The sequence below is a fragment of the Oncorhynchus gorbuscha genome, linkage group LG06, assembly GCF_021184085.1.
Source record: "Oncorhynchus gorbuscha isolate QuinsamMale2020 ecotype Even-year linkage group LG06, OgorEven_v1.0, whole genome shotgun sequence".
NCBI lineage: Eukaryota > Metazoa > Chordata > Actinopteri > Salmoniformes > Salmonidae > Oncorhynchus > Oncorhynchus gorbuscha.
In genome coordinates, this window is record NC_060178.1 from 31,056,133 (window position 1) to 31,081,096 (window position 24,964).

Here is a 24,964-nt window from a genome sequence, read left to right on the forward strand (position 1 = left end):
ACACACACACACACACACACACACACACACACACACACACACACACACACACACACACACACACACACACACACACACACACACACACACACACACACAATCCATGTCTCAAGGCTTCAAAATCCTTCTTTAACCTGTCTCCTCCCCTTCATCTACACCAGTGGTCACCAACCTTTGAGTCAAGATCGCTTTCACATTCAAAAAGCAAGCCAAGATCTACCACTCAATTATTTTTTATTTTTTTACATTACTTATAATGTAACAACCTAATAAAAAGAGCTCTGCTGGAATGAGGTTTCTGCTGTAGGCCTAATACATTATCACAACTTGAGCTTTGATAACATATCGGTTTTTGTAGCACTTGCAAGGCACAGCTGAGCATAAATTATATGGTACAGCACTTGCATCTGATGGCCATGGTGCTTTCAAGACAGCTGGGAACTCGAGAAAAATAAAACGAGGTCAAATCACGACGTCCGTGATCTTGAGGTCGGAGCTCTAGAAAGATGCGAGTTTCCGACTAGGAATTCCAAGTTGGATGACCGTTCAAAACCATTTCCCCCAGTCGGATCTCGTTTTTCCAGAGTAGTTGTCTTGAACAGAGCATTATTCTCAGGGGAGGGAGGAAGAGAGCCACAGCGGGTCCACACACACTGCCTTCTCCTTCCTTTCACGGTCACTGCCTTCTCCTTCCTTTCCTCCGGTGAGACTGACCAAAGAGACACCGTCTTCCACCTGATGGCGAAACTCGAGTCGCGCCACGTCTGCCTCAGGCACAAATTCATGCGGTTGACCAGAGAAAGTGAAATACTCCTCCATATTAAAATAAACACGAAGCTAATTAATAATGATAAAAACTCATTGCAGCGCGAGTGGAAAAAGGGAGAAGAGCGTTTCATAGTGTTCAATCAAAGCCGGGTTGCCAGTGCTGAATAAAACACACTCATACAAACTGCAGCGCTGCTGCATTATTCTACAGCCTCTCCGTGGTCGTGGTTTTAAAGGTTATTCAATCTTACCATGGCTAGTATCAAACTTTTTGACTGTGGCCGGGGTCGAGGAGGCTCTGTACGGTAATTTGAGCTATTCGATTGCCAGCACATTAGGCGCACTCGATTTGGCAACAGATCTCCCGGTCCGCTTGAATCAAGTGCACCTACCACCAACAGCGCAACACGCACAAAATCAGGCCTGGCTTTTCCACAGAAATGCTTGGTGACCGGTTGGTGACCACTGATCTACACGGACTGAAGTGGATTCAACAAATTACATCAATAAGGGATCATAGCTTTCACCTGGTCAGTCTGTCATGGAATGAGCAGGTGTTCATAATGTTTTGTACCCTCAGTATGTAAGTATCTCTCAAAAATGGGATATGCCAGTTTATTAAGTACACCACCCAGTTCACAAAAATGGATCACTTCTACAGACACGGAGTCACATGGCTGTGGCTTGTTATATAAAACAGGCATTCAGTTACTGTTCAACCGAACGTTAGAATAGGCAAAACAAGTGACTTTAAGCGAAGTATGATCATCGGTGCCATGCCCCGGGTCCAGTATCTCAGACGAAGGTTTACAGAGAATGGTGGGAGAAACAGATAACATCCAGTCAGCAGCAGCCCTGCAGGTGAAAACAGCTCGTTTGATGAGAGGTCGAAGGAGAAGGGCAAGAATCGTGCAAGCCAACAGGTGGGTCAGAAAACAAACTGGTCGATCCTTATCACGGATTGGCTATTGCAGCAGACCACCACACCAGGTTCTACTCCTATCAGCTAAAAACAAGAAGTGGCTCAGGTGGGTACGTGTTAACCAACACTGAACAACCGAGGAGTGGAAAAACATTCCCTGGAATATGACAGCGAGTTCAGTTTATTTGAGTGGCCTGGTCAGTCCCCAGACCTCAACCCATTAGAGCATATTAGAGATGAGATGGATGTTCGCAGCATGAATGTACTGGCGTCCAATCTGCAGAAATTGCACGGCGCCATCGCATTAGCATGAACCAACATCACTGTGGAATCTTTGACACCTTGTAGAATCCCCTGAAGAATTCAGGCTGTTCTGGAGACAAAGGTGGGTCCAACCGGTACTAGATGAGAGTACACATACGTGGGTATTGTCTTGCATGTATAGTGTCATACACAGACAAAAACAGACTACGCTCTCAGAATAGAGATGTGATGACAGAACTGCTGCTCAGGACAAACGAATGACAAGGAAACAAATGACAAGGAAACAAAAGGAAAGAAGAGAGGTTTAGTGTCTTTTCTGACTCTAACTGGCCCAACAGAGGTCTACAATTCCCTCAGCGAAACACACACTACTGCAAATACACACCACAAACCAATAACTCCAGAGGGAGGGAAGAAAAGAGATACAAATGATTCTACATTTAATAACAAACCGAACAGACCACCATCACGGTACCAGAACAGACCAGAGAAACACAGACACACTAGCATGCATCAGATCAGCCCAGCCCTCACTGGCCCCAGCAGAACAAGAGACACAGACAGGACTCTGGAACACTATATACTGTAAACCATTTGACAATTGGTGAAGGGAGATTTGTTCCAGTGTTCTGTCATATCTATTCCCTCTCTCCTGTATCTTTAGTTATATTAATCAGAACTCAAATCTCATTGGCACATAAACTACAGTACTGTATGTCTTCTCCTGGCCAATCCCTGGCAAGCTCCTGTCTGTCAGTCCTCTACCCACAGGAGTGTACACACACACACACACACACACACAGAAACAGTTTGCCTACCATTCCGTTTCTGCAAACAAAAACAGTCACCAAGCTAGAAACAACGTGTGTTAAAAGGCACCTGGAGAAAGATTCACTACAGATACCCTTCCCTCCTCCTCCGTCAGGTAGCATCAATGCTAACTAATCCACAGAACAATATTACCAGTCAGAGAGAGAGGGAGAGTGGAGGCTCTCTCTCTATGACCTCTCATCACCTAAAATCTCTTATGTCCGTATATACTTCTCAAACATCAGCAGTGTTTCAATACTCAATATTCAGTACCACACAGAGCCTCTAAAACAAAACCTCTTTAAAATAAATAAGAATATGGCATCTAAATAATAATAACAACAATCCTCTCTTTAACTTCATTTGTTGTATGTTACAATCAATAGCTGCTACACTACTCAAAGTGATAGGAATATAAATATATATGATAAATATGGATAACAAAACGTGTGTCGTTACAAAAACCATATAAAACCATATATAAAATGCTCAGTGTGTTTGTTCTACAGTGACGGCTATTCTGGAGCTGATTGGAGGTTGAGAGTAGTCAGGGAGGCGCCGCTTATCTGTAAATGTCCGACATGCTAACTGGTTGAACGCTGCACGTGCATAACTGCAACCAGTTAGAAATGTTAGTTTCCTAGTTTCGACGAGCACGTGAACGTGCCATATGGGAGCTACAAGTGAGACCTCTAACCTTTCCCACGGCCAGACTGGCTCTGGCAGACCGACTCTAGACCAGGGATGGGCAACTTGTGGCGCGCGGGTCGCATGGCCACTTTTGTAGGACCGCAGATCAACTCCTTCCGCTGTCAAGACTAAACTCAAATGTTTATAAATCGCCAAATTTTGCTTAGGGCCTCCAAAACGCTGACTGCATGTGTGTGTCTGGATGTGGGTAAGCAGTCCCGTGAGCCACGGCACCCCCCTAATGAGGAGTTCGGATTTTTTGTGGCCCCTACCCCCATCACAGTTGCCCATCCCTTCTCTAGACAGACAGGAAGTCTAATCAGAGATCTACGATCAGTTGATCTTGCCTAGCCCAAACCTACAACACCAGGAGGGAACAACTGACCCTAGATCTGTGGTTAGAGGCGTGTTCTGCAGTACTTGGAGAATTAGGTCAGGATCACACCAATATAAAACGGTCTAAATAGGCTCAGGGCAGTGTTCTGTTTCAGATGGTTTTCCGGACTATATGACATTGACCAGGAAAAACTCCAGGCCTCTAGTTACCCAGCGGAGGTTTACCGTCTCTAGCGGGCCAGCGTGGTGATGAGACTGGCACACATCTCAAAGAAGTCCATAGTGTGGCTGCCCTGGCGCGGGGTGGGGGTGGAGGTGGAGGTGAGGAGGGCAGCGCTGGAGCACAGCGACCCAGGCAGAGAGGAGCTGAGCTTGGGGAGATCCACGGCAGGACAGGCTGAGTCCACACTGAGTCTGGGTCTGTGGAGCCCTGCAGTGGAGCCTGACCTCTGGGGGGTGGAAGAGCCCGACTTAAACCCTACTGCGTCCATGATGTCATCTGGGGGAGGAGAGATTAGTGTTTGTTTTCGTCATTACTCATCTTCTGCACTCAGTAATACGTTGTAAAAAGAGGAAACTCTCAATTCTGCTGTCAGAATTAACCAGATATCAAAAAGTCTGTTTCCTGTTATAAATATGTTGTGTAGCTGGCGTACCATCGATGCTTTTGAAGTCCAGCAGGTAGGATCTGTTGTCTACTTGGTACAGCTGGAGACACATCTTCACCAGGTTGCCTGTTACTGGGTTCTTCCTCCGAACACGCAGGTGGTACGGGTTTACCACCTAAACATAACACACATTAAAAGGTGAAATATGCAGAAATCGCTCCGCCATTTCCTGGTTGCGAAAATTCTAAGTTTGCTTAATTTATGTTTATGTGACAAAACAATGTAGTGTACAAGGATCATTGTACCAATTAAACCGCTGTTAAATATATTTTCCATAACCAATAACATTGTATTTTAAGCTGTTTGAAGACTGTGTACGAAACCGAAAGTTTTTAAAAAAGGTACAAAAAAAACAACACATTTAAGACCAGGAAGCATAGAAATAGCACACATAGAACCGATCTACCACTTCTTAGACTTGCTTTCGAAGAGGATGACAGATCAAAAATTTCTATGTGAATTTGGTTGGGTTGCCTAAAATGTTACATATTGCAGTTAACATGTACACACACAACTTACAGTGATATAAACTCAGCAAAAAAAGAAACATCCTCTCACTGTCAACTTCATTTATTTTCAGCAAACTTAACATGTGTAAATATTTGTATGAACAACAAGATTCAACAACAGACATAAACTGAACAAGTTCCACAGACACGTGACTAACAGAAATGGAGTAATGTGTCTCTGAACAAAAGGGGGGTCAAAATCAAAAGTAACAGTCAGTATCTGGTGTGGCCACCAGCTGCATTAAGTACTGCAGTGCATCTCCTCCTCATGGACTGCACCAGATTTGCCAATTCTTGATGTGAGATGTTACCCCACTCTTCCACCAAGGCACCTGCAAGTTCCCGTACATTTCTGGGGGGAATGGCCTAGCCCCTCACCCCCCGATCCAACAGGTCTCAGACATGCTAAATGGGATTGAGATCCGGGCTCGTCGCTGGCCATGGAAGAACACTGACATTCCTGTCTTGCAGGAAATCACACACAGAACGAGCAGTATGGCTGGTGGCATTGTCATGCTGGAGGGTCATGTCAGGACGAGCCTGTAGGAAGGGTACCACATGTGGGAGGAGGATGTCTTCCCTGTAACGCACAGCGTTGGGATTGCCTGCAATGACAACAGGTTCAGTCCGATGATGCTGTGACACACCGCCCCAGATCATGACGGACCCTCCACCTCCAAATTGATCCTGCTCCAGAGTACAGGCCTTGGGTTAACACTCATTCCTTCGACTACAAACGCGATTCCGACCATCACCCCTAGTGAGAAAAAAACGAGACTCGCCAGTCCTGTCTTGTCCAGCGATGGTGGGTTCGTGCCCATAGGCAACGTTGTTGCCGGTGATGTCTGGTGAGGACCTGCCTTACAACAGGCCTACAAACCCTTAGTCCAGCCTCTCTCTGCCTATTGCAGACAGTCTGAGCACAGATGGAGGGATTGTGCGTTCCTGGTGTAACTCGGGTAGTTGTTGTTGCTATCCTGTACCTGTCCCGTAGCTGTGATGTTCGGTTGTAGCGATCCTGTGCAAATGTTGTTACATGTGGTCTGCCACTGCGAGGACGATCAGCTGTCCATCCTGTCTCCCTGTAGCGCTGTCTTTGGCCCACATCTGCAGTCCTCATGCCTCCTTGCAGCATGCCTGAGGCACGTTCACGCAGATGAGCAGGGACCCTGGGCATCTTTCTTTTGATGTTTTTCAGAGTCAGTAGAAAGGCCTATTTAGTGTCCTAAGTTTTCATAACTGTGACCTTAATTGCCTACTGTCTTTAAGCTGTTAGTGTCTTAACGACCGTACCACAGGTGCATGTTCATTAATTGTTAATGGTTCATTTAACAAGCATGGGAAACAGTGTTTAAACCCTTTACAATGAAGATCTGTGTTATTAGTTATTTTGATTTTTACGAATTATCTTTGAAAGACAGGGTCCTGAAAAAGGGACCTTTCTTTTTTTGCTGAGTATATATACAGACACAAGAAGCATTCGAAACGACTCTTTGCACATTTTGTTACATTACAGCCTGGTTCTTAAATGTATTAAATACATTTTCCCCCTCATCAATCTACACACAATACCCCATGACAAAGCAAAAACAGTTTTGATAATTTTGCAAATGTATTATTATTACTGAAATATCACATAAGTATTCAGACCCTTTACTCAGTACTTTATTGAAGCACCTTTGGCAGCAATTACAGCCTTGAGTCTTCTTGGGTATGACGCTTCAAGCATGACATACCTGTATTTGGGGAGTTTCTCCCATTCTTCTCTACAGATCCTCTCAAGCTCTGTCAGGTTGGATGTGGAGCGTCGCTGCAAAGCTATTTTCAGGTCTATCCAAGAGATATTCGATCGGGTTCAAGTCCGGGCTCTGGCTGGGCCACTCAAGGAAATTCAGAGACATGTCCAGAAGCCACTCCTGCGTTGTCTTGGCTGTGTGCTTAGGGTCGTTGTCCTGTTGGAAGGTGAACCTTCATCCCAGTCTGAGGTCCTGAGCGTCTGGAGCAGGTTTTCATCAAGGATCTCTCTGTACTTTGCTCCATTGATCTTTTCCTCGATCCTGACAGTCTCCCAGTCCCTGCCGCTGAAAAACATCCCCACAGCATGATGCTGGCACCACCATGCTTCACCATAGGGATGGTATTGGCCAGGTGATGTGCGGTGCCTGGTTTCCTCCAGATGTGACGCATGGTATTCAGGCCAAAGAGTTCAATCTTGGTTTCATCAGACCATAGAATCGTGTTTCTAATGGTCAGAGTCCTTTAGGCTTGAAAATAAAAGAGCCGCACACTCTCGGAGCTCAAATGCAAAAATTGAATTACCAACGTTTCGACAGCCAAGCTGTCTTCATCAGGGTATAATCACAAACACTACGGGATGACTCATTTATATAGTGTCAAAACACACAGGTGTCTGTAATCATGGCCAAGCGTGGCCTAATATCGTTGATTAATAATCAAATATTAAAATGTCATACAAAGAACAGCATACAAACAACAAATGGATAGCCTACGATCATAGATTAATTTGACTACACAAGTTTACAAACAATTACAATGGCAGGGTCACAATAATGGCTTCAGATCAAAGTCTACGTTGAGACCGAAGGGCGCAAGGGTCTTTAAATTAAAGATCCAGGCAGCCTCTCGTTTTAACAATAAATGATCAAGATCACCCCCTCTCCGAGGGAGGGTGACATGTTCAATGCCAATATAAACGCAGAGACTAAATCGAGTGGCCTGCCTCCAAGAAGTGGGCCGCAACTGGATAAGCAAGATATTGAGCCCTGCCCATGTCTCTTTGCTTAATAAAGGGTTATCTTTTGTGCCTTACAACCCAGTGCAACGATTTTGATGTTAAGGTAGACATGTTTAAGTGTTTTAGAAACATCCGTTTAAGGGAATACTTTAGCTCCCCTCATTCTGACACTTCTATTGAACCAGTAGGTTGCTCTCCTGCACATACTCCGACTCCTTTTAGAAGCAAGAGTTATTTTATACCTATATACCTACCTTTATACCTACCTTTATACCTACCTTTATACCTACCTTTATACCTACCTTTATACCGCCAATCGCAATCACTCTATCGAGACATATTGCCGACTTGTGGAGAATGGTGTTGGACATCTCTTTAAGAATAAACAGGGATCCAAATCTTTCCATAATTTACCCAAGAATGAAAAACAAGCTTTGCTTGATTTACAATCCGATACGTCAGTCCTTATTCGTCCTGCTGATAAGGGTGGGTCGGTTGTACTCATGTATAGGACAGTCCTTATTCGTCCTGCTGATAAGGGGGGGGACAGTCCTTATTCGGATGTACTCATGTATAGGACAGTCCTTATTCGTCCTGCTGATAAGGGGGGTCGGTTGTACTCATGTATAGGACAGTCCTTATTCGTCCTGCTGATAAGGGGGGTCGGTTGTACTCATGTATAGGACAGTCCTTATTCGTCCTGCTGATAAGGGGGGTCGGTTGTACTCATGTATAGGACAGTCCTTATTCGTCCTGCTGATAAGGGGGGTCGGTTGTACTCATGTATAGGACAGTCCTTATTCGTCCTGCTGATAAGGGTCCTTATTCGGCTGATAAGGGGGGTCGGTTGTACTCATGTATAGGACAGTCCTTATTCGTCCTGCTGATAAGGGTGGGTCGGTTGTACTCATGTATAGGACAGTCCTTATTCGTCCTGCTGATAAGGGTGGGTCGGTTGTACTCATGTATAGGACAGTCCTTATTCGTCCTGCTGATAAGGGGGGGTCGGTTGTACTCATGTATAGGACAGTCCTTATTCGTCCTGCTGATAAGAGTGGGTCGGTTGTACTCATGTATAGGACAGTCCTTATTCGTCCTGCTGATAAGGGGGGTCGGTTGTACTCATGTATAGGACAGTCCTTATTCGTCCTGCTGATAAGGGGGGTCGGTTGTACTCATGTATAGGACAGTCCTTATTCGTCCTGCTGATAAGGGGGGTCGGTTGTCGGTTGTACTCATGTATAGGACAGTCCTTATTCGTCCTGCTGATAAGGGTGGGTCGGTTGTACTCATGTATAGGACAGTCCTTATTCGTCCTGCTGATAAGGGGGGGTCGGTTGTACTCATGTATAGGACAGTCCTTATTCGTCCTGCTGATAAGGGTGGGTCGGTTGTACTCATGTATAGGACAGTCCTTATTCGTCCTGCTGATACTTCGTCAGGGACAGTCCTTAGGGGGGTCGGTTGTACTCATGTATAGGACAGTCCTTATTCGTCCTGCTGATAAGGGGGGTCGGTTGTACTCATGTATAGGACAGTCCTTATTCGTCCTGCTGATAAGGGGGGGTCGGTTGTACTCATGTATAGGACAGTCCTTATTCGTCCTGCTGATAAGGGGGTCGGTTGTACTCATGTATAGGACAGTCCTTATTCGTCCTGCTGATAAGGGGGGGGTCGGTTGTACTCATGTATAGGACAGTCCTTATTCGTCCTGCTGATAAGGGGGGGTTGTACTCATGGTTGTACTGCATGATAGGACAGTCCAGTTATTCGTCCTGCTGATAAGGGGGGTCGGTTGTACTCATGTATAGGACAGTCCTTATTCCTGTCCTGCTGATAAGGGGGGTTGTACTCATGGGACAGTTGTACTCATGTATAGGACAGTCCTTATTCGTCCTGCTGATAAGGGTGGGTCGGTTGTACTCATGTATAGGACAGTCCTTATTCGTCCTGCTGATAAGGGGGGGTCGGTTGTACTGCTGATGTATAGGACATGTATAGGACAGTCCTTATTCGTCCTGCTGATAAGGGTGGGTCGGTTGTACTCATGTATAGGACAGTCCTTATTCGTCCTGCTGATAAGGGGGGTCGGTTGTACTCATGTATAGGACAGTCCTTATTCGTCCTGCTGATAAGGGGGGTCGGTTGTACTCATGTATAGGACAGTCCTTATTCGTCCTGCTGATAAGGGGGGTCGGTTGTACTAATGTATAGGACAGTCCTTATTCGTCCTGCTGATAAGGGTGGGTCGGTTGTACTCATGTATAGGACAGTCCTTATTCGTCCTGCTGATAAGGGTGGGTCGGTTGTACTCATGTATAGGACAGTCCTTATTCGTCCTGCTGATAAGGGGGGTCGGTTGTACTCATGTATAGGACAGTCCTTATTCGTCCTGCTGATAAGGGGGGTCGGTGGTACTCATGTATAGGACAGTCCTTATTCGTCCTGCTGATAAGGGGGGGTCGGTTGTACTCATGTATAGGACAGTCCTTATTCGTCCTGCTGATAAGAGTGGGTCGGTTGTACTAATGTATAGGACAGTCCTTATTCGTCCTGCTGATAAGGGTGGGTCGGTTGTACTCATGTATAGGACAGTCCTTATTCGTCCTGCTGATAAGGGTGGGTCGGTTGTACTCATGTATAGGACAGTCCTTATTCGTCCTGCTGATAAGGGGGGGTCGGTTGTACTCATGTATAGGACAGTCCTTATTCGTCCTGCTGATAAGGGGGGGGGTTGTACTCATGTATAGGACAGTCCTTATTCGTCCTGCTGATAAGGGTGGGTCGGTTGTACTCATGGATAGGACAGTCCTTATTCGTCCTGCTGATAAGAGTGGGTCGGTTGTACTCATGGATAGGACAGCTTATGTAAATGAGGGTCATAGACAGCTGCTTGACAACACCTTTTACAAGAAACTCAGAAGTGATCTTTACTCTCCTAGATGGGTATTTAAGTTCTGGTCAGATAACCAAAAAAGAACATGCTTTTTTGGCTATTCAACACCCTAAAATTGCCACTTTCTACACTTTGTCAAAATTACACAAGAATGTTACACAACCTCCAGGACGCCCTATTGTAGCGGGCATTGATGCAGTAACAGCCCCTATTGTAGCGGGCATTGATGCAGTAACAGCCCCTATTGTAGCGGGCATTGATGCAGTAACAGCAACTATTGTAGGGGGCATTGATGCAGTAACAGCCCCTATTGTAGAGGGCATTGATGCAGTAACGGCCCCTATTGTAGCGGACATTGATGCAGTAACGGCCCCTATTGTAGCGGGCATTGATGCAGTAACGGCCCCTATTGTAGCGGGCATTGATGCAGTAACGGCCCCTATTGTAGCGGGCATTGATGCAGTAACGGCCCCTATTGTAGCGGGCATTGATGCAGTAACGGCCCCTATTGTAGCGGGCATTGATGCAGTAACGGCCCCTATTGTAGGGGGCATTGATGCAGTAACGGCCCCTCTATCTACTTTTGTTTACTTTTTTATTAGACCAATCACAGCTCCCCTCCTTTGTAAAGGACACCAACAGTATGATCTCAGAACAGCTCCCCTCCTTTGTAAAGGACACCAGCAGTATGATCTCAGAACAGCTCCCCTCCTTTGTAAAGGACACCAGCAGTATGATCTCAGAACAGCTCCCCTCCTTTGTAAAGGACACCAGCAGTATGATCTCTCTCCCTGAGAATACCTTGTTAGTTACTTTTGATGTTGAGTCATTATACACTAATATTCCACACGAGGGCGGTATTGAAGCTATGGAACATGTTCTTCTGCAACGTGACCCTAATGAACTAACTTCCAGTGCTGCGTTGTAACATTGGCTGAAATAGTACTCACACATAACTATGTCATGTTTCTAAATGATTTCTTTATTCAGACGAAGGGTACTGCTATGGGATCCCCCATGGCTCCTAACTATGGTCATTTGTATGTGGGTTACATGGAGAAACAGTCTATTTTCAATCCTCTCAAAAATGTTTTCTTGCCTCACATCATTATGTGGAAACGGTATATTGATGATATTTGTGTTCTATAGAGGGGTGATGAAAAACAGCCCCAGGCGTTCCATGCTTTTCTTAACTCCTGTTCTGAGCATCTGACACACGTCAAATCAGTTTTCTTGACCTTCTGATCTTGTGTGAAGATAATGTTCTATACACTGATCTTTACAGGAAGCCTACTGATCCTAACAGTTTGTTGAGGGCTGATAGTTGTCACCCACTTCCCTTGAAAAATAGTTTGCTCTACAGTCAATTCTGTCGAATCAAAAGAATTTGCAAAAAATAATCCGATTTCGACAGAAATATGGCTGAGACGCAAAGAAAGTTCAAGGAGAGGGGCTACAAGAATGATCAGATTAATATTGCCATTGAGAAAATTCAAAACAAAACATGACCTTATTCAAGGTCAGTCTCGCAAAAAGACGCATTCTTGCGTTCTAACTACCCGCTATTCAAAGTGCTCTGAACAAATGAAGGGAATTGTTCAAACATTGGCACATCCTAAAATCCGATGATAGTCTCGGTAATGTGTTTTCGGACCTGCCCTTGGTCGTATTCTCGCGGGGCAGAAATCTCAGAGACTAATTGGTAAATTCTGATTTACCACCCCAAGATATTCCTGAACAACATCTATTTGCGCCACTACTGGATGGAAATCATAAATGTAATGGCTGTGCTCAATGCAATGGCACTTATAAATGTAGATCCTTCAAACACCCACAAACAGGGAAATCGATCCCAATAAAAGGTGTTATTACGTGCTCCACTAAGGCAGTTATTTATCTTATAACTTGTCCTTGTGGTAAAAATTATGTAGGTGAAACAGAGCGTAAATTAAAAGTACGTATCTCAGAGCATCGTAGCGCCATTAGGTGTAAAAACTTTACTTATCCAGTTGCGGCCCACTTCTTGGAGGCAGGCCACTCGATATCGTCTCTGCGTTATATTGGCATCGAACATGTCACCCTCCCAAGGAGAGGGGGTGACCTTGATCATTTATTGTTAAAATGAGAGGCTGCCTGGATCTTTAATTTAAAGACCCTCGCTCCCTTCGGTCTCAACGTAGACTTTGATCTGAAGCCATTCTTGTGATTATTGTAACTTTGCCATTGTAATTGTTTGTAAGCTTGTGTAGTCATGAATCTATGATCGTATGCTCTCCATTTGTTTTTTGTATGCTGTTCTTTGTATGACATTTTAATATTTGATTATTAACCAATGATATTAGGCCACTCCTGGCCATGATTACAGACACCTGTGTCTTTTGACACTATCTAAACGAGTCATCCCGCAGTGTTTGTGATTATACCCGGATGAAGACAGCTTGGCTGTCGAAACGTTGGTAATTACATTTTTCCATCCGAGCTCCTAGAGTGTGCGGCTCTCTTTTATTTTCAAGTTTTCTACTCCGCTAGCCAGCACCTCGTCTTAATAGGTGTGCATTTCTTTTTCTTCCTGAGTCCTTTAGGCACCTTTTGGCTCCAACCAGGCAGTCATGTGCCTTTTACTGAGGAGTGGCTTCCATCTGGCCACTCTACCATAAAGGCCTGCTTGGTGGAATGCTGCAGAGATGGTTGACCTTCTGGAATATTCTCCCATCGCCACAGAGGAACTCTAGAGCTCTGTCAGAGTGACCATCGGGTTCTTGGTCACCTCCCTGACCCAGGCCCTGCTCCCCCGATTGCTCAGTTTGGCTGGACGGCCAGCTCTAGAAAGAGTCTTGGTGGTTCTTAACTTCTTCCTTTTAAGAATGATGGAGGCCACTGTGATCGTGAAGACCTTCAATGTTGCAGAAATGTTTTGGTACCCTTCCCCAGACCTGTGCTTCGACACAATCCTGTCTCAGAGCTCTGCGGACAATACCTTAGAGCTCATGGCTTGGTTTTTGCTCTGACATGCACTGTTAACTGTGGGACCTTGTATAGACAGGTTTATGCATTTCCAAATCATGTCCAATTAATTGAATTTGCCACAGGTGGACTCCAATGAAGTTGTAGAAACATCTCGAGGATGATCAATGGAAACAGGATGCACCAGAGCTCAATTTCGAGTCTCATAGCAAAGGGTCTGAATACTTATGTAAATAAGATATTTCTGTTTTTTATTTTTAAGAAATTAGCAAAAATGTCAAAAAACATATTTTCGCTGTGTCATTATGAGGTATTGTGTGTAGATTGATGAGAATAAAAAAATGTTGATCAATTTCAGACTAAGGCTGTAACATAACAAAATGTGGGAAAAGTCAAGGGGTCTGAATACTTTCCGAATGCTTTCCACACACCGCGCCTCACCTTCCAGTCATACTGTAGCTGTCTCATAGCCCTGTAGACCTCAGCCATGATGTCATAGGGTCTGCTCTGACTCCTGATGCCCAGGTGCCACTTGGCTTTCTTCACTGCCAGGGGTTTGGCTCTGGTGGTGTTGAGGGCATCCAACGGGCAGCGCGCCTGCAGACAGAGAGGAGAGAATCTTTATTATCCCCGACAAGCAGTCATAAATACATGAGGACAAAACTATACTGCCAATGTTGCACTGGTATCGCGGAAGAAGTACATCATCAAGTGTTTACACTTCAGAGATCTTGTATCCAATTGTGTATACTGTGAACATAGTACATAGAATAGAACCAGGTAGAAATCATTGCCTTGGGGCTGTCTACCAGCAGGGGGGGCATCCTCTCTGGGTGTGGTTTGACCCCGGGGGGCAGTGACATGCCATCCTCCATGAAGGAGCCCTGGGGAGGGCTAGAGGCCAGGTAGAACTCACTGGCCTGGGTCATGATGCGCCGGTTGTCTATGATCAGATGGTACGCTACCGCTAGCTGGTCCTGGAAAGAGACGGAGGGAGAGAGTAAGAGAGAGGCTGAGAGAAGAGGGGGAGTGCGTACTATATGACTAGGCGTGTGAGCGTACATGCCTGTGTTGCGTGCATACCTGAGGGTCTCCGCTGTACAGGCTGGACATCACCTCAGACTCGGTGCTCTCAAACTTGTCGCACACCTCTCGGACTGCCTCCTCATCCAGAATGGTGGAGTCATAGGAAGGGTCCTCAGGAAACAGGTAGCCTGGCAGGTCCTGCTTAAACCACTCATGTTCCCTACACATACACACGTGTGAACGTTCACACACACACACACACACACACACTCAATTATTCTTCTATTTTTTTGCTCTGGACCAACCTTCAACCACCACAAACAAGCTTTTGGGTAGGTTTGCCAATTCTATTAAATCACATTAAAAACATGAGCATAATGATCAGTAGGGAAGGTTAGAGGTCACCTAATGTCTTTAATGGTAGCCCTCTTGAGCGGGTCGACCTGCAGCATGAGCAGCAGCAGGGAAGCGACGGGCCGAGTGAGGTATTCTGGCATATAGAACACGCCCCCTCTAATCTTCTTAAACAGTGTGGGAACGTGTTCGTCATCAAAGGGCAGAGTCCCACACAGCAACGCATACAGGATCACCCCACTGCTCCATATGTCCACCTCAGGACCAGCGTATAACCTGTGCACAAAGCAAAGAATACACGATCACACCACAACATGTAGCCTATAGTATCAACCTAAGGATCTGCATACAGCCTAAACACACACACGCACAGCCACACACCTTCCGGAGATTACTTCAGGAGCTGCGTAGTTGGGAGATCCACAGCTGGTCCTCAGGAACTCCCCGTCTGACATCATGTTTGACAACCCTGATGACCAGAGCAAATCCGTTTTTCAGCATTATCTTCAAATGCCAACCTTACCTAACCTTACTGTCCAAACAAACAAGTTACTATATTCTGTCTTCCCTCTCCCACCTCTCTCTCTCCCTTCCCCCTCTCTCTCTCTCTCTCTCTCTCTCTCTCTCTCTCTCTCTCTCTCTCTCCCTTCCCCTCTCTCTCTCTCTCTCCCTTTCTCTCTCTCCCTTTCTCTCTCTCCCTTTCTCTCTCTCCCTTTCTCTCTCTCCCTTTCTCTCTCTCCCTTTCTCCCCTTTCTCCCTTTCTCTTCTCTCTCTCCCTTTCTCTCTCGCTCTCTCCCTTTCTCTCTCCCCTCCTCTCCCCATCCCCTCTCTCTCTCCCATCCCCTCTCTCTCTCCCATCCCCTCTCTCTCTCCCATCCCCTCTCTCTCTCCCATCCCCTCTCTCTCTCCCATCCCCTCTCTCTCTCCCATCCCCTCTCTCTCTCCCATCCCCTCTCTCTCTATCTCCCCATCTCCAGTTTAAGGTGTCGGCATATTTTAAAACACAAATGGTTTGGTTTGACATTTGCTACTACGGCTTTGTGGACAACTCAATTTGTTACGTATGCATGGCATGGCATGGCATGGCATGTATGTATGTATGTATGTATGTATGTATGTATGTATGTATGTATGTATGTATGTATGTATGTATGTATGTATGTATGTATGTATGTATGCATGTATGCATGTATGCATGTATGCATGTATGCATGTATGTATGTATGTATGTGTGTGTTCTCTATCGTGCATGTGTGTGTAGTGTACCAAAGTCAGCTATTTTGGCGTTCTTGGAATGGTCCAGCAGTACATTCTCAGGTTTGAGGTCTCTGTGCACCACCATGTGTCTGTGGCAGTAGTCTACACCAGAGATAATCTGCTGGAACAACCGACGAGCCTCTTTGTCCTCTACCTACACACAACATGAGGTACAGATTAAGAGGTTAGGAGATTATTCCTTTCTAATGTGACTACATGCTTTCACTATGAAAAATGGCACCATCAAATGGCCTGTGTCTACATCAACCAATCAGACAACTGCAGGACAGGAGTGCGCTACTCCCCAGATGGCTTGTTCGCTTGTTTAATTAGTTTGTGGATCTATCGACCCAAGGCCTGTAAGGTCCGGAATGATATATCCATATTTTGTTTCGTTGTGTTTTGATATCTCCTTTTGTTTGGGTATTCGGCCCGGCTGGGAAGCTTCAATTGCTGGCGAACACTGAACCCAGCAAATATATATCTGAGCATCAACCATCCACCAATTCTTAAGTAAGAAATATCCTCACTGTATAATGCTGAATAGTTGTGTTGATATATTTCAATGTTAAACAAATTACTTTAATCAATCATTAACACTACAATTAAAATGGCTGCTGTAGTTGTGGCTAATTCCAGCGATGCAAAAACTGATGTCAAGGAAAATGAGAGCTGGAGGTTGTGGGAGGAAACGCCCCCAAGGAGACTGTTTTACCTCTTTTTATCATGGAGAGAGAAACCCTGACAGAGGAGGCCATAGCCAACCCCATTAAGGAGGAGGAGCTCTACCACAGGTCTCATACAGGAAATTCATCCAAACCACTTGAGGTCAGTACAGAGAGTATGTGCAATCTGGTGTATATATATTCTCAGTAAGGAAGCAAGGTCAAAGCTTCTGATAGGAGGAATAACAGTCCGAGGAAAACATGTTCAAAGAGAATAATCTGGTCAGTTTGAAGTCACATGTCTGACCAGAACTCCATTCAAGTTACAATTAAAGAACTACCTGAATCAGCAGATGATAGTGTTGTGGCTGAGTTCCTGGCTAAAGCTGGATGGAAGGTGGTGGGGAGAGTGATGAGGCGCGTGATAAGATACAAGGGTCAACTTACAATCTGCTCCAATGGAGATCGTTTTGTGTATGTTGAAGCAGCACCCATCATTCCTACAACACGGTCTGTGTAGACGGGTCGTCACTGGATCAAAGTATGCCACAATCAGCACGCCGGAAGGGCTCAGGAGATGGTACAGTACAGTCCTACTACACTAGACAACATAATGCCACAATCAGCACGCCAGAAGGGCTCAGGAGACGGTAGAGTACAGTCCTACTACACTAGACAACATAATGACACAATCAGCACACCGGAAGGGCTCAGGAGATGGTACAGTACAGTCCTACTACACTAGACAACATAATGACACAATCCCACACTAGAGGGGTCAGGAGATGGTAGAGTACAGTCCTACTACACTGGACAACATAATGACACAATCCCACACTAGAGGGGTCAGGAGATGGTACAGTACAGTCCTACTACACTAGACAACATAATGACACAATCCCACACTAGAGGGGTCAGGAGATGGTAGAGTACAGTCCTACTACACTGGACAACATAATGACACAATCCCACACTAGAGGGGTCAGGAGATGGTAGAGTACAGTCCTACTACACTGGACAACACAATGACACAATCCCACAGTAGAGGGGTCAGGAGATGGTAGAGTACAGTCCTACTACACTGGACAACACAATGACACAATCCCACACTAGAGGGCTCAGGAGATGGTAGAGTACAGTCCTACTACACTAGACAACACAATGACACAATCCCACACTAGAGGGCTCAGGACATGGTAGAGTACAGTCCTACTACACTGGACAACACAATGACACAATCCCACACTAGAGGGCTCAGGAGATGGTAGAGTACAGTCCTACTACACTAGACAACACAATGACACAATCCCACACTAGAGGGCTCAGGAGATGGTAGAGTACAGTCCTACTACACTGGACAACACAAGGTGCATAAAGGAAACTTTTTCACACTATGTGCAGGAGAACAATCCTGTCCCCATGAGTAGGGCAGACGTATCACATATCTCAGCTGAAATTACTGAACGTGAGACTGAGGTTGAAGAGGATAATTCCTCGGCTCCCAAGGACAAAGACGGAGTGAATGAAACATTGGAGTTGGTACCTGGTGAGCCAGAGTCCACAACAGTGACCTCTCATTCCAAGAAAAAGAAGAGGAAAAATGCTCAAAATGAAGCTGGGAAAGTGGCTACTGAGACCAGTGACAATCATAACCTAATAGAAAACCTGGAGGCTAATAAGGGACCCCGAAGGCAGTGCAACTCTCTGCAGAATTACAAAAGGCAGCCAATCATCAACGCTGGCCTTCATTCAAACAATCCGGAATCAACATACACCCAAGCAGCCCAGAGTACCAAGCTCCCCATCAGTCTGGAGTTTGGTCACCTGCAGAAAAAAAGTCTGATTTGGAGGATGTCATTCTGGGAGGTGGAGAAAAGTCCCCATAATTAGCCATCCAGGCTGAAATCATTGATGAAGGATTGAAATAATCTATATTTGAGTAACCTATATTACCTGGTTCACATTCAGTGTATGTGAGCATAACTTCTGTCGCTAACATGGCTTTTCAAAAGAATGAGCAATCTGCTGTTCATTTCATCCCAAACAAAACCCGCCTTCAAGACAGAAACTCTGTTCCTTTAACCCAGGTATAAGAAAACATTGCACCATGAAACCTTTTCAAACCGTTAATCAGGCTAAAAGGCTCTGGGACCCTCGTTCCAAATTTCAGAGAAAACTAAACTTGCAGGAAAAAGCTCAAAGAGATCACAGATTATTTCAACCTGACTCAAATAATACAAGATCCAACCAGAGTAACACAGTCATCCCAGACTCAAATTGATCTGGTGTTTATTAACAGACCTGATCAAATAATGAAGTCTAGTAACTTACTAACGGGTATAACTCACCACAATGTTACATTGGTGATTAGAAAGCTCACTAACAAGAGATGTAAGAACCATATTAATACGCAACAGTATGGTAAAAAAAATGCAGAAAAGTGAGCAGAGTAACTACGATGTCAAATTGACTGGTCTGATCTGTGAAGCGATGAAGACCCAGAGTCTGGATACAGACCATTTCTGTCAGCTATTGACAAAGTGGATACCTCTTTTACCAGGAAATTTCAACATAAGCCAAGACGGAAAAGATGGCTCAACGAGGACCTCTGGAGAACGGGATTTCTCCTTGGGAAAAAAGCACTGAAGTCTGGTAAGAATGATGACAGACGTATATTTACGTCACTGAGAAATAAGGTGGTTAGGAATATTTTAAAAAGCAAAAGCAGAGCTCTTTCTTAAAGTGATCAATGAAGCAAAAGGAAATGGCAAAGTGATTTGGGAAAATCTCAATCTACCAGGGAGAGGAGCTGAAAAGTCAAAAAAACAGCCTGAATTAAAAGGTTCATGGGATTCTAATTTAAGACTCCAATTTCATATCCACCACCTTTAACAATTGTTTTCTGACTCGGTCAGGGAACTGGCTCAAAGATTTTCAACCAAGACCACAGTTCTCACTCCCATAGATAATAATAAACCAATATTCAGAATTCCTGAAATCTCAGCGTCAGCAGTGGACAGCATTATTAGCATCTTCAGAAGCTCTAGAACAAAATATGTATTTGGTCTAGACACTGTGTTCCTGAAGAGACACAAATATTCTCTGATTACCCCTACTGTACATCTAGTTAGTCTGTCCATCAAATATGGGTTCTTCCCCAATGCTTGGTAGTCTGCTGCAGTGATGCCCGGTTTAAAATCTGGTGACCCATTACCGACCTATAAGCATTCTTCCAGTGCTATCAAAAGTAGCTGAAAGACGGGTGGCTGATCATCTGACTGATCACCTCGTTCAGGGCAACTCCATACATCACATGTATCACTCCATCATACACTCCATACATCACATGTATCACTCCATACACTCCATACATCACTCCATACACTCCATACATCACATGTATCACTCCATACACTCCATACATCACATGTATCACTCCACATCACATGTATCACTCCATACACTCCATACATCACATGTATCACTCCATACACTCCATACATCACATGTATCACTCCATACACTCCATACATCACATGTATCACTCCATACACTCCATACATCACATGTATCACTCCATACACTCCATACATCACATGTATCACTCCATACACTCCATACATCACATGTATCACTCCATACACTCCATACATCACATGTATCACTCCATACATCATACATCATGTATCACTCCACATCACATCCATACATCACATGTATCACTCCATACACTCCATACATCACATGTATCACTCCATACACTCCATACATCACATGTATCACTCCATACATCACATGTATCCATACATCACATGTATCACTCCATACACTCCATACATCACATGTATCACTCCATACACTCCATACATCACATGTATCACTCCATACACTCCATACATCACATGTATCACTCCATACACTCCATACATCACATGTATCACTCCATACACTCCATACATCAAATGCAATTTGGATTCAGAACTAACCATTCTACCGAAACAGCCAATTGAGATTTTCTGGAGTGCATTAAATCTAAACTGGACATAGGTGGTGAAGTCGGCAAAGTCTTTTTGGATCTTAAAAAGCCCTTTGACAGTGTTGTTGTTGTCGTTGGAATTATATATGATATATTATTGGACGTAATGTATTTGTATTTTGTGTTGTTTTAGTGAGTATTTGTATAGTGGCTGTGTAAAAGCCCTTACCTTGCCCAGGGATTATGGGTGCAAATGATCTTTTGGCTAACCCCGGCACATTTACATGGGTGTTGCATTATTGTTATATTGATTCATGTGCATTGTCCCCTGTAAATAAATCAAACAACCAGACAGTCAGTCATTCAGTAAGTCAATCAGAGACAGATCGACAGCCATTCAGACAGTCAGTCATTCAGTAAGTCAATCAGAGACAGATAAGACAGCCATTCAGACAGTCAGTCATTCAGTAAGTCAATCAGAGACAGATAGACAGCCATTCAGACAGTCAGTCATTCAGTAAGTCAGTCAGAGACAGATAGACAGCCATTCAGACAGTCAGTCATTCAGTAAGTCAGTCAGAGACAGATAGACAGCCATTCATTCAGTAAGTCAATCAGAGACAGATAGACAGCCATTCAGACAGTCAGTCATTCAGTAAGTCAGTCAGAGACAGATAGACAGCCATTCAGACAGTCAGTCATTCAGTAAGTCAATCAGAGACAGATAGACAGCCATTCAGACAGTCAGTCATTCAGTAAGTCAGTCAGAGACAGATAGACAGCCATTCAGACAGTCAGTCTTCAGTAAGTCAGAGGTATGTCTCACCCGTCCGTGTTTGCAGATGTAGTCAAACAGCTCTCCTCCTGAGACATACTCCATCACCATGAAGAAATCTGCAGATGTACTGATCACCTCTCCTCCTGAGACATACTCCATCACCATGAAGAAATCTGTAGGAGTACTGATCACCTGGTACCTACACACACACACACACACACACACACACACACACACACACACACACACACACACACACACACACACACACACACACACACACACCAATACGTCTGCCATAGCTCACAATGTCACTGTGGCCTAAACCTAAAAATAACATGGAAAGTGAGACTAGACACATGGAAAGGGATTTACCCAAATAGGAATTATAAACTTCTATCTTCTTAAGCAGTTTTCTGCTAACCGGAGCAAACTGATTCCTTGTGGGTGGGTGTGGGAGAGAGAGTGAGCGAGCAATAGAGGTGGGAGACTAGAAACGTGGGAAGGGATTTACCCATGCAGGAATTATAAACTTCCATCTTCTTAACTAGAGATTTCCGCTAAACGGAACTCCGTGTGGGAGAGAGAGAGGGGGGGCGGGCTCCTGAGGCCCATAGTAAACAGACCCAGTGTGTGTGGGTATGTGTGTGGGGGAGGGGGGGGGGTGCTCCTGAGGCCCATAGTAAACAAACACTGAGTGTATGTGTATGGAAGAGAGAGGGGGGGGGGTACTTTTAGGCCCATAATAAACAAACACAGTCTGTATGCGTTATCCTCACAGTTTGATGATGTGAGGGTGTCTGAAGAGTTTGAGGTTCTGTATCTCTCGTTTGATCTTGCCCACCACGTCCAGACTCCTGATCTTCTGTCTGTTCAGGATCTTCACTGCCACCTTATGACCTGTCAACTGGTGTTCTCCAACTACCACACACACACACACACACACACACACACACACACACACACACACACACACACACACACACACACACACACACACATGAACCAACTGGAATGTCCGTAGTTTGTAAAAGAGTATAATAATATGTATTGTGTTCAACTGCTACAATGTAGGCTATAGGGCACCATTTGTGCTGATGGGTCAAATATTAAAAACAGGTTAGTCTTTTCCTCTGTTGCCAAGGTCACACAGACTACACTGAGGTAGGAGATAGGCCGGGGAATGTGTGATATGTATACTACCCTCAGCTAAACTTTCATTGCCTGATAAAGAATAAAACCCTAGCTGTTTCAGAGTAGTCAACAAGACATGATTAATCACTATTTTTATATTACTGGACTAGCTATATCTATCTATTCACAACAATAAGAAACGCAGATAAACCGGTAAACAGGGAAAACACAACACAGCAATTACAGTAAACCTAAAGCCATACACATAGATTACAAGGTGGATAAATCAAGTGTGTCTGTCTGATAGTCTGTCTGCACTCTGTAGCTCATGGTTAGTCAGTCTAACAATTTAGCAATGTTGTCTGTAGCAACTATTATTGTTGGCTAGTTCCTTGTTACACACCGTCACACTAATGTCTCGAATCAAACACACCTCCCGCAGTGCAGGGGGAGAGGAGGAGGGGGTCTGAATTCTACAAGGTCACGTTGAGACTGCAAGAAAATAGGAAACTTGACGAGGCGTTCTAGACTCTCATTCTGTCCATGCCATTGTATGGTTTACATAATCGGGGAACACTGGTGATGATGAGCACTATTAAGCTATAACGTTCATGTTTATTTTCATTTAAAAAAATGTCCGTTCCATAGCCATATAGGGCAAGTCTAAATGTCTAACGTTACTGTCACTAGCAAAGTCAACCTCCAACATTCACTGGCGGTCAGACGTTACAATTATGTGTGACCTGTTTGTTTTTAACCATTCATTGTTGTTGAGGGTAATTGTGCATGCTTAGCCTATCATTACTGATAAGAAGGAGTAGACAGGCTAGCTAGATATGTTGCTGGAATAATTCACCTTTCAACAAACCTAAACCACATTCTCTACATATCAACCGAGACAACAATAATCTAGCACATTCGTAACTACGCAGCCACAGCTACGCATTTTGCGTAGCTATTTAAATAGTCCGCCGCAAAGTTACAATCAATAACAACAAATGTTCCCACGACATGACTGTTGACAAGCACGCGACTTAACTCTTTACTTTGCCGAATGTGCCGACGCCCAGAGTGTCTCCTAAGAGGTAATGTCCGATCTTCACTCGGCCGCCTTCATGTTTCTGCTGTCGTTCTGCCATCTTTACCGTTCAGAACGTTACACCGCTCCGGTAGGCTCGAGCTTGGCTGTCTGCACGGTGCGCGAGACCGCGGTACACTAGACCTGTGCGTTCAGTTCGCTTGAACGTTTGCTACGTTGCGGAACGGTTTGTACTAAACGACACGTTTCCCCAAAACGTTCTTGAACAGACTTTGAGGTACGTTTGGTGGCTGTGGCTTGAAGCAAAGAGTAACGTATTTAAAGGGCAGTGGCCATGCTGACAGCGTTCCCCAAACGCTCCCCGTTTTTTAACTGGTGATTCAGTACAGCGCCGTTTCCGTTTAATTGAACGTCCCAGAATGTAAAACACCGTATTGAACGCAGCCCTGGGTTTGGGAAAAACCTGCACTGGACAGGCAACATATATCCTATCGAACACCGACTGTGTGGTCTACAGTATCGCTCCAGTTGAGGGGGGGAGGAGGGGGGTGGGGGTTGTGTAGGTAAAAACATGCCATGAGCTTTTAAACATTCCAAACAGATGAACATTCCATATGCTATTTAGGCTCAACGTCTGCACACTCATCAATCATCTCAGCGATTACAGTATGCTCCGTTGGCTAGAGTAGGCCTATAACCTTAACATTTATATTGGGTCAGAAATCTATTACAGAACAGGTCATTGATGCTAGGCCTAATGTATGCCAATTCATGTGACCTGTTGTTACAGATAATGGCCTATATACTACACATCTACAGCATTATTAGTGGGCTGGATCCCTCACATTAGTGAGAGGCACAATCCCAAACACTACTGCTGTTTTTCATTCTTCTTCCCCTCTAATCAGGGACTGATTCAAACATCAGTACTCTGTCCAGATTGGAGAACAGGGGTTGTTTCTGAACCGAGCAATGTATTGGTGAGGATTTTTAATGTTTAATTTCCCATTTATTTAACCAGGTAGGCCAGTTGAGAACACGTTCTCATTTACAACTGTGACCTGGCCAAGATAAAGCAAAGCAGTGCGACAAAAACAACAACACAGAGTAACACATGGAATAAACAAATGTACAGTCACTAACACAATAGAAA

General features: G+C 44.7%; 1 protein-coding gene across 2 annotated transcripts; it reads right to left on the reverse strand.

The window, feature by feature from the left end:
- Positions 1 to 49: 49 nt before the first annotated feature.
- Positions 50 to 24,148, reverse strand: prkaa2 (protein kinase, AMP-activated, alpha 2 catalytic subunit). 2 transcript variants are annotated; one of them, XM_046352930.1, is made up of 12 exons: positions 23,812 to 24,148; positions 22,418 to 22,559; positions 21,774 to 21,837; positions 21,687 to 21,716; positions 16,229 to 16,373; positions 15,344 to 15,431; positions 15,014 to 15,238; positions 14,666 to 14,828; positions 14,392 to 14,559; positions 14,024 to 14,179; positions 4,447 to 4,573; positions 50 to 4,289 (listed from the first exon to the last, which is right to left on the reverse strand). In XM_046352930.1, exons 1-12 carry the CDS (start codon positions 23,909 to 23,911, stop codon positions 4,021 to 4,023), a joined length of 1,677 nt encoding a protein of 558 aa, XP_046208886.1. In that variant the 5' UTR covers positions 23,912 to 24,148; the 3' UTR covers positions 50 to 4,020. The 2 variants fall into 2 exon arrangements, with proteins under 2 accessions (XP_046208886.1, XP_046208885.1); XM_046352929.1 differs by having other exon boundaries at positions 14,377 to 14,559; positions 23,812 to 24,146.
- Positions 24,149 to 24,964: the final 816 nt, after the last annotated feature.

What these genes read in the sequence shown, in the direction of transcription:
- prkaa2 (XM_046352929.1), bottom strand. Translation starts at nt 23,911, where the DNA reads ATGGCAGAACGACAGCAGAAACATGAAGGCGGCCGAGTGAAGATCGGA. An exon ending in CACCCTCACATCATCAAACT is followed by an intron (nt 21,838 to 22,417) that starts GTGAGGATAACG and finishes GTGTGTGTGTAG; the next exon opens with GTACCAGGTGATCAGTACTC. An exon ending in ACATCTGCAAACACGGACGG is followed by an intron (nt 16,374 to 21,686) that starts GTGAGACATACC and finishes TGTTGTGTGTAG; the next exon opens with GTAGAGGACAAAGAGGCTCG.